This window comes from Acyrthosiphon pisum, chromosome A2, assembly GCF_005508785.2.
Source record: "Acyrthosiphon pisum isolate AL4f chromosome A2, pea_aphid_22Mar2018_4r6ur, whole genome shotgun sequence".
In the NCBI taxonomy this organism is placed as follows: Eukaryota; Metazoa; Arthropoda; class Insecta; order Hemiptera; family Aphididae; genus Acyrthosiphon; species Acyrthosiphon pisum.
In genome coordinates, this window is record NC_042495.1 from 113,013,034 (window position 1) to 113,024,549 (window position 11,516).

At 30.6% G+C, this 11,516-nt stretch overlaps 1 protein-coding gene across 2 annotated transcripts in view; it reads left to right on the top strand.

Moving 5' to 3' along the window:
* The first annotated feature begins 246 nt into the window (after positions 1 to 246).
* LOC100165694 (NADPH oxidase 5) overlaps positions 247 to 11,516 on the top strand; it is a 93,503-nt gene continuing 82,233 nt past the window's right edge. For both annotated transcript variants that reach the window (XM_003242833.4, XM_008182401.3), the window contains exons 1-2: positions 247 to 497; positions 7,317 to 7,718. In XM_003242833.4, the coding sequence (XP_003242881.1) occupies positions 7,353 to 7,718 (366 nt within the window). In that variant the 5' untranslated portion in view covers positions 247 to 497; positions 7,317 to 7,352. The remainder of the gene's footprint in view (positions 498 to 7,316; positions 7,719 to 11,516) is intronic.

The window sequence follows — 11,516 nt, forward strand, 5'->3', positions numbered from 1 at the left end:
TCCAAAGGCCTGATTGGTCAGCGTCGGTGAGTGAAATCGCCTTGAGTTGTCATAATTTCCACTAAAATCCTTGTGCGTCGGTATTTTATTAGCTAAACGTATCGTTGTTACACATTAGATAGTCGCAATGTGTATCGCATATTCAAATGGGCAGTTGTAGGTATACGTATAAGATAAAACAAACAAGGGAAGGGGCAGAGAGAGGAACGGATACCGCCTTGTTGCGGGATGCTGGGTATCTAGAAGACGAGTTTTAAACCTCCAGTTACCAATTGTCGGCTCCGGTCACCCGACACGCAAAATAACACGAGTTCGTCTAGTTTATCGGTTTACTTTCGGTTTCGGGAAATAAACAGTTACGTTTTTTTTTTTTTTTTTAATTTTCAGTTTTTTAGTGCGAATTTATTTCCGGATTTTCGTTGTGCTTTTGTCTGTTGCGAGTTTTATTAACCACAACATTATACCTACTATATATTGGATGAAAATAAAATATTTAGGTAAGTTCAATCAATTTATGATAACATTATTTATTAATACACACTCAGTACAAAAATTGAAATAAATACATTATTGTTTTTTGTAGTTTATTTTTTATTGATCAAGTGTTTTAATAATTTTTAAAAATAATTTAAAAAGATTCATTCAAATAAGCTTATTTTTCGATATTTCCGATTAATATCCTGCTGTGTATTTACAGTTAGCCAGGATGTCTTTACTGCATATTTTTTTAAATCCATCATGTTAATAAAATCTTTTGTTGGTCATAATCGATGTTTTTTTTACACATTTAATATATAAAACTTCATCAATAATTAGTGAAAAATAAAAATTCATTAATAAAAAAAAATATTTTATCAAATATAGGTAGATAATTAAAAAAAGGAAAAATAGCCAAGCTATAGATTTTTTAAAATATTGTTTATACAATACAATCATTGTATCATCTTAATCATAAAATAATAGGTAGATATAGTAATTTCATTATCACTTATCAGTTATAAAAAGTACCTAGATATATATAAATACTAACAACAAATACAAAACTTAATTTTGCAACTTACCTAATATCTAATAAATCAAACTTGAAATACACAAAATTATTTAATTAAAAAATATACTAAGAACAAATATACACATTTATATATTATATCATAACGGGGTATAGCCTAGTGGTATTAACTACAACTGTTGGTAGGTAATAAAAAACTTTTCCTAATAAGGTAATAATAAATTGTTGATAATTAAATTATAATTATTAAAAATCATAATAACTTTTTAATTGATAAGTTTGTTTAATCTTAATTTTTTAATGTACATTAATAATTATACCACTTACAAAATCATGTGTATACTTAGGTATAAAATATTATGACGATTGAACGAATAACACAATTATCCATGTACCGATCTTTTAATTGGATACATTTTTTAACTACCTTCCTAATGATAATAGTTTTTATTTTATATAAGAAGAAATAAAAAAGGTGTCGAGATTTTTAGTATTTTATTAGTGTACCAAAAATGATAATTTAAAAATATGTACTAATATAATAGTACTATAATAGGTATATATAAATTATCTTGTATAAAACATTTAATATAATATTATACATACCTAAGCACTTAATTACCTATATTATAATTGATTTTTACAATTTGTAACACATTTTCTGCACTTTAGTTTATGACATTATTGCTTAAGACTTGAAAGCAATATAATATTAAGTAGTTTTAATCTAGTAAATTAGGTATGTTAATTTCTATATAACTCCATCAGCCCTCTAGGTATTACATATTATATATTATCATTATAACTATGTATTCAAATATTAAACAAGTAAAATATTTTTGTTCTCATAATTACTTACCCATAATAATATGTGATATTGTTTATTGTTGATTCGTAACGGGCTGGGCTCAGCAGTACAGGAGCAGTAGGTATTATGTACCTACCTATAGCATATAGGTACCTATATGCAATTTTACTGCCCTCGAGTCGTTTGAATATTCGGTCAGACGTCTTTTAAAACGTGATTGCGTTATGTAAAAAAGAAACCATTTTGAAAAATCATAAACGCCGCCGCGTTCTCAATAGTATACTGTAATACACATTATAGCCAATAGAGGTACTGATAATCAAACTTGTTATTTCTATTGTTTGACAGTAAAATATCGTCTGGAAAATAATATAAAGATATCCATAACGTCTCAATCAATATTCTCCAACAAATATACACATAAGTATTGAGAAATATTGCCCTGGACATAAAAATAATATAATAACCGTATGTAGATCCAGTTTTCGATTTGTACGATTTCTGTTTTACTTGGCACGGATTAGACCTCCGGCTATTTGCGCGAAAATTAATAGCTAACTATATAGTATGATATACGTAAGTACGTCTGTCTGTCTGATTTTTTTCTGTTATTCATTATTATTATTATTATTATTAGGTATCTGTATTATTTTTTTTTATTATTATATACAGTCGGAGAAATAAATATGATATTATGATTGATTATCGATTCAGTCCGATGAAAGACTGCAATAAAAATATATCGCACAATATCATTATATTGTAGCGACGAAACACTTGTGCTACCTATTGCTGCTGCGGCAGAGTGCAACTGACTTTGGTCCACTCGAAAGGCAAATTTATACTCGCGTCCTGCTTAATGTGCGCATTATTTTGACATGATGTCTGTATACTATTAATATATTAAAATATGTCAACTGTAGTACGATATTACAAGTAGGTATAATAATACGAACAAGCTCTGCGACTTTTCGACAATTAATTACAATAAAACTGCATAATATTATTACGCGCAACTTCAACTTTTTTCTCGACGCTCTTTTTTTGATTTATAAAGACGTATTTTAATCGAACTCGATTGGTCTGCGGGCTTTACATATATAATATATATATATAGCGGCAGTCCGGCTCGCGGTTTCTTTAAATTGCTTATTTAGCTGGTCACGACACAATAACGTGGCCATGTGTAAACATTATACACCAACGTGTCCGGACACATATAATATTTACGTACCTGTCGGTCTCTCGTGGATTTTTTTTCCCTTATAAATATGTAATAATAATATTATGATTATTATAATATATTGCGGCGTGCTGCAGTTAATATACGCGTGCGACTCTCAGAAGAAAGAACAAATGAGGCTAATTTGTCCACCGCAGCAGAGTGCACCGATGCACACAAGCTGCAAGTGTATACAATAATATTATTCGACTGGTTTATATATCAATTGGTTTCGCGTGAAATAGAATCATAAAAAAAAACAGCTCGGTAAAAAATGAAATATTACAAAAATGAAAAATACGAGCAGTTAGGTTAGGCACCTGCTATTATATTATGGCATGGCACTGCAGCATTATGCAAATGTTATTGGCGTTACGCGCAGCCGGGGGTTAGTAGGTAGTACAGTCTCAAATAAAGTATAGGCGTACGGTTACAAGTACTCAATAATAATATGTTTGTGATTTTCAAATGTATTACAAACAAGCGCGTATAATGTCTATTATGGACTATAACACCGTCTTTTCGAATTGGTTTTCTACTTGTTAAAAATCTCGATGTATAATTTTATTATAATCATATAATCAGGTAGGTACGAATGTTGGAAGATATTACCTGTATATTTTTATTTATTCATTTATTTATAGAAAAAAAACTCCATTTACAACAATGATTGTGTATGATTAGGTATACAAGTTGTACGTACATTATATTGGTAAATTAATAAATATGTGTATAGAGTATAACAATATTGTATAGTAAGCAATATGTTCAGATTTATGCAAAAACAACTTATTTTCGAATTGATATTTTTGAGAAAAACCTAACGTCAGTCGTTAATAATAACTATAATCCTTAATAACTAAGTGATCGCACTTTTAATACGATTGAATAATTAATTTATGAATAAAAAACGTAAAAATTAATAAATTTTTAACGAGCAACGGTATATCCTGCATATTTTATGTTGGTATTTAATTTAAAGGTGATAAATATGTTTTTTGTTTTTTGATAAGTAATGATACTATAGCTTAGAATTGCCATACCTACGTCCCGATTTTTAATATAGTGTCCGGGTGTCCCAATAAAGTGGTTTGGAATGATCAATTATGATTATTAACAATATTATTACACTATTACTAATAATATTACCAATTATTATTGTCTTAGAATTAATAACCAATAATTTGTGTAAACATTTTGCCATTTACTAAACATTTCTAGTAGAAAAACTGCATTTGATAAATGATAAAATAATTAATTTTACTTGCACAACTGCCGAAATTACCAATATTGAATAATATGTAATTCACTGCTTTGCTGTTTGCTCGCGACATCTTAACGCTAGGTAATTGATAATTTTTTAGGTTACTCATTCGAATTGTAACGTATAGCTAGTTTTTACCTCATAAACTTATGTCGTAGAGTGCTGACCATTGTACATATGTATTTTGTACCTATGTGGTATTTCAGTCAGATAAAATTATGACGTTAAGACTGGTGGTTGACCGCGTGTAAGAGGGATAAACATTTTCCCATATCATTTATACGAAAAATGTCTGTCCGGACTTGAGGGAATTAAAATATGGCAATTCTAAGTCCTAGCCCTGCAGTATTCAACAAATATTTTATCCACTTTAATTACTAAATTTTTTATGATTAACAATATCGAATAATAAAATTATTAAATGCTGTTTATACAGTTATACTCTATATTTGACTCTGAAGACGAAAGTTGTAACTAGGTACATAATTTATATTCTAAAAAATTATTAATCTGTATTATCAATTATATCAATTTATATTTCAAAGTCGATATCTGTTCATATGATACATAATATTATAATATGCACATATAATATAATCATATTATATTATATGCATAGATTTTAAAATTTATTATTATAATTTATACCTATACCAATTTCCAATTTGAACCAATATGCAATAGTAATTTAAAGTATTATGTTAAAATTTTATTATTACCTATACCTATAATATTCCATTATTATTTATTTTAGATATAATAAACTTTCATACAATAATTATAGTAGGAATATGTGTACATAGACATATTTATAAACTTAGGATATTCGTGTAGAAGTTAAATATGCACAAGTGAAATTATTATAATATTGGTTTTAGCTACCTACCAGTGTATGCAAACGAGCTATAGTATCGTTGGTCGTCAGACACTGGTTTTTTATGTTATAAAATATACAACTTTTGTTTTACAAGGAAAACGTTTTAAAATTGTTCAACGTCACTGATTTTAAATATTACGATCTCTATGAAATCTACTGTGTACTTATTACTGTTTGTTGTCTAAGTGTATTTTTAAAGAATCCAACTACTTCACTTATAAAATACATTTTACTTTAATCACTGAAAGTGAGGCTTATTATTGATAGAAAATAGGAGGCTATTACAAAATATATTTAAAGATATTTTATGAAACGTGCACCATGATCTATGCTCCATGGAGGCCGGAGATAATGTTCTGAGGTCTTATAAAAAAGCGAAAAATCGATGATAATAGTTTATCATTACACGTTTACAAGTGAAACCGCACTAGCCGCAGAATGTTAGCTGTATCTTCGTTTTAACCCATTTTTAATCGTTTTTGAATCGTTTTTGAATCATTATTTAATATTTATAAGTAAATACATTTTATTTTCAAATCGAAAATACAGGTAAGTAGGTATAAAACCAATTTATTGTTATTACTTATTTAATATTTGATAAAATCGCCCAATTTATTAGTTGGTAACTTTGGTTTGATTCATGCATTTAATGCAGTAGGCAGTAACTAATTATTAATGTTTAGTGTTTACCTATTATTTTTTTACGAGTTTCAAACGTCACAAATGACTTGCGTTCCATTTTTAAACGAATATAAAAACGTTTAGCTTTAAAACTTGTCCATATAGCAACGTTTGAAATATTATAACATGAGATTTTTAATTTCTTTTGAGTCTGATGATAATATAAAATCGCTGTCGTGCGTCAATCTCGACTGCGGCAGTACAAGCATATTTTATTTTTAGCGTCATTATTTACTGTGATGTAAGTGCCAGTGATTCGTGACTTGTGTGACTACAATACAAACGTTTATCTTTTTCGAGACTTATGGTCAGTCGCTTAAGACGCACGACATCGTTTTTGACCTGAAGAAAACATGCATGTGCAGACCAACCGAACTGATCTTGTTACGGCGACGGGATCGATAAAGTACCTACACCGTTTTAATCGTCGATCAATCAACATTATAATATAAAATAAAAATAATAATAATAATCATAATATAATAATACCGACCGACCGGCTGACCGACCGACTGCTGTGCCGTTTTGGAAACCGTATGAGAGATCAATCTGACAGCGAAATGATGTGTATGTTTGTTCGAACAATGTAAATAGAAAAAAATCGATTGGGCGGGCTACTCACGAAATCCTATAACCGGTCAATGGGTAATAAGAATTGATATACGCACCTAGTAACGTACTGTTTGTTTCTGAAAACGTTGGTGCTAAATCATAATTGATGATAGATGAATGTAATAAACTGCAGACTTCCTCTCAAAATAAATCGATTTCGTTTGGTATAAAATATTACGAATCGTTGTGGTAAAATATTAAAAAAATATTATAATATATCGCGTGCTGCAGGATTCCGTATAATACCCATAGATATTTATTGCTAAGAGGAATGTATGAGAGCATACACATCAGTCTTATAATACTTTCCAATAGACGCATAAGTTAAATTTTTAAAAAAACAAGAAGAAGTACCTATGACTAAACTTAATAGTTTTAAGATAAAATAATAATTGATTAAATTAGCTACTAAATAATAAATATTTTTACTGGTTTTTTTTTTTATTACATGCATAATATAATATATTATTATAGTCTAATAATATTATATTTTAATAAATTACGGATTAAAAAAATAAATTCATATAATTTTTACTTTCACCTAAGTGACTCACTAAAAACATACTTATTAATTTTAACAAATATATTGCGGTATCTTGTACAATATGTACGTACGTTGTCTGCCCGTGAATAATTTTAACATTTATAGAATATATCGTAAACAATACAATAACTATTACGTATACCTACATATTATTACAACTAATATAATTTATAAGAGGATTTAGTTCCCATATAAATATTAATATAATGTTACTAATCATATTATGTTCATATTATCACCTGTATACGGATTTAATTAATGCGTTTGTAGTTTGAATATTGTCTAAATTTATGTTTCAGACATGCATAGGCACTGAAAACTGTACCGGAGTCATCATGGAACAGCAAAACTCGGTACGCGGTGACGACGACACAGCTACCAGGCGCAAGTCGTTGGGTCGCCTTAGAGACATATCCGTCGCATGGGACATAGACCCGCAAGCGAACAAGTACACGCGCAACGACGACACGGAACCGAGTTGTCCGAGTGGCCGAACCATGAACCAGATACCGACACCAGTCGACGGTCTGGTTGACGTGGAACTTACGCGGAAACCGCCGAATATGTCCGCCATGGAAATGGAGAGCATCAAGGAACGAGAGAGGGCGGCGATGTTGAGGAAGTGTGCTCAACATCTGGAACTGGAGAGCGTGAACGGAAAGTACAGCAGAGAAAACTTTAAGCGTGGAATACTCAACAAGGTAAGTCCACTTTTTCAAAAAAAATCTTTATTACGCACGCGAGGCTGTCGAATTCTGCAGATGGTTCTAACTCGAGTTAGCCAATATTATAGTTCGTCATTCATAAAAACAATACTATATTATTTAAATCCCGTTGAAGTCTCCTAAGAAACACTTTAGGTATACAATATTTTAATATGAAATACGATATTGGTTTATTTAATTATTTTCCATTCATTTAACTCTTATGTACTTTCAACAACTGAAATGTAGGTACCTATGTTATTTTTCTCTCGGACTTTTGAGAAATCGAGATTCTGTCGTAATTTATTATAATAACATATTTATCTTTCAATTAAAATATATTATTTAAGACGGATGACGATGGTTTTCTTAGACAGCAGCGAGAATGTTTTATACACGACGTCTAGATGATCTACGCAGTTGAAATCATAGCCGAGGTTATTATTAATTTCGTAATTTCGAATCATCGTTACACAGGTTACTTATTAGTAATATTTAGGTTATCGTCTTGAGAAACTTGAATAGTTGACTGAGTAAATTTAATATTATCTAGGGATGAGAAACGAGAGTAAACATTAATTTCCACGTATTTGGATGATATAAAAGCGTGTCTGAGTATAATTAAATTTTAAATTGTATGCAAGACTACAAGTTTATACTGTTAAATGAATGAAACATAATATTATAAAAAGAATAATAATTTTTTTTTTAATAGATTTATTGCTTAAATGTCGTTTAGGTACATAAAATATTATTATTAAAGAGATTGAACTACTAATTTTATAAGTCTACTTTCTAATACGAAACTAAAAAAAAATTGCTGATAATGTCACATTAATGTGATATCATTATATAAATTCGTATATAAATCAGATAACATATTTACTGTAAAATCTTAATTCTTTAAAATATTATGTATTTCTGTTCTTTGTATTTAAATTGCTGTACGTATTATAATATTAAAAGAAGTACGTATACGTAAACATTATTGAATCTACAAATATACCTACGATGTACAGGAGAAACAGAAAATAATATCATAAAACTATGATCGACTATCGAATTCTCATGGAATATAATATAATATTAAATATCACGAGAATCTTACTGGTTTCGTGTCGTTAAATTTAAATATTATAATATTAAAAAAATAAAATCAACTGCGTCATAGTCTGCGGCTGCTGCAGCTATGTAGCTGTTTGAAACCGTGTCACGAGCCAAAACGTTCCTCGGCCCGGCGGCGATGTGTTGGACACCTATACCCAGTGATTATCAAGACGCGATTGCGTTAATACTATAATAGATGCCACGACGTTCGACGTAAACGCTGCACGTGTTTCGTTTAATAAACGTTCCCCGTGTACAGTAGGGGTGGATGTATGAAAATAAAATGCAATAAATAAAAACCGTCGGACGGTGTTTCGTGTTTACATATAAGGCGAATCGCGCAAGCACATCGAATAATTAATAACATGTAATATTAAAGCTCGCACTCGGTCTACGTTCGATGACGGTAATTTTATTAGGCATAAGTAGTTTGAGTCGCAAACACGTCTTGTGTCGAGAGGGTGAACGATGACGATGGCGTTGAACTTATTGGTGGGGGGACACCTATGAATATTATATGCCCAGTGATTATCAAGACGCGATCGCTCCATTCCTATATAACGATATAATACGATAGGTGCCTAGACCAAGACGCTCTGCACGTGTTTCGTTTAATAAACGTTCCCCATATAATAACATAATAGTAGGTGGTGGGACGGATGTATGAAAACACAATGTAATAAATAAAAATCGCCGGACGGTTTCATTTACATGTACAAGGCGAATCGAAAAAATATCTCATTCGTGAAACCATTAAAGCTCGCGCGCTAGGTCTGTGTCGATGACAGTTTTATGATATGGTTTGAGCGAAAACTTGTCGAGAGGGTGAATGATGACGGCTGTGGTGGTCGTGTTTGTGTGTGTGTGTGTGTGTGTGTGTGTGTGTGTGTGTGCGATGGGGAAAGAAATGAAACATGACACGCATTATGGACACGTCAAACGACTCGTGTTGTGCGGGATATATAGATGGCATCGTTTGAGATGGGAAAAATATATAATAACATAACTCACAAATAAAACAATGATAGGTATACGCGAATGAACAATTAAACATATATTAACTTGTCATCGCTCGTGCCGACGTCCATACAATTGCAAGCAAACCTATAATAGTAGGTAGGTACTATAATATTATCATTATTATTATTATTATTATTATTATTATTACCTACCTATCGTTATTGTTTATGCACCTCCTCTGCCGGGCAGCCGTGAAACAAAGTCGCAGGCGTACCGACCGCGATGGTTTTCTTCGACCCGAAACGGAATCGAGATTTTCAACAGTCGTACTGTGATATGTATATGTATATGTTATGTTCATGACAAAAAAAAAAAAAAAAACAATCAAGTCCATTCCGACATGTGCACTGTGGGTTGATAAAATATGATAATATATTTTCTTGCAAGCTGTTGGACGTAAAATAATATAGTAATAACTAGTGACGGATTTACTGGCACCTATATGTTTGGTATTTTTTGTATATGCTCGCATAAATATATATAATATTATATTATATATTATTAGTGCAGAGTAGAGGTAATCGACAGATTTGTTTCGTAAAAAATTAAAGATTTGGTGATTTTTGTACCAAGTGTTGTATGACGTATGGTTTGCCAAGGATATTGATCATATTCAATGAGTCTATATTATTACTATAATAACACTTATTATTTATACATTTTAATTTTGTTTGTTGTACAGCACATAACAATAACTGTATTATCTATTGACTATACCTACCACTTATCATCGAGTGATTCGCATAATTTTTTTAATCCATTTAAACACACAATATAATATTATATCATCGTAATTTCCTGTATATTTCTTATCGGCTCCATTTTTTTTAACTTCGTTTAAATCACTATATTCGCGACAGATAAATTATTTCAAGAGATCCTACCACTCGTGTCTTTGGTAGTATTTTTTATTTACACTTTTTACATTAACACTCGACACTCGTCGTCAATAGACTTTATTTGCGATATAGTAAATATATTATGTTTAATGGGTTTAAAAGTGCTTTGAAATCCTATAGGTACCCAAACTAATTTTGTTTTTTGATATATTTCATTATTTTACAACGCCCAAATGATCGTGGCTTCACTATAATATTGCAGTCGAACGTTTATAAAATATAAGGATTGATAATTTTATTGTCATGTCATTATTTAACTATAATACCTACCCACAACCGTAGGTACTAGCTATTACAATGTCATGTATTACAATGTATATTTTGAACAGAGTAAAATATATTTTTCGTTTCACACTCGTGTCATTTAAACAAGTTACCATGAATCGTAAATGTATACGCTATATAGTTAGGTTACACGTATTAAAAGTCAGAAGACGTCATTAATAGTATAGTATAGTATCAGGCCTGCTGCAGTAGTTGAATTATTATAGTTCACCGAAAATCTGTTTAAAGAACTAGAGATATAAATTAAAACCGCATATTTATAATGACCGACGTCTTGGTTGTTATAACGCACGCCAGTCAACCATATTATGCTAGTAAATATCCCGAAAAAAAAATTATAATAAATATTACACCGCGCTGGTCGATAATAACATATTGGTGAGTGGTGAGTTGTGGCGGGCAGAAGATCATCTTCAGAAGAATATGAATCGACTGTAACTTGTGTGTGTGTGTGTGTGTGTGTGTGTGTGTGTGGGGGGGGGGA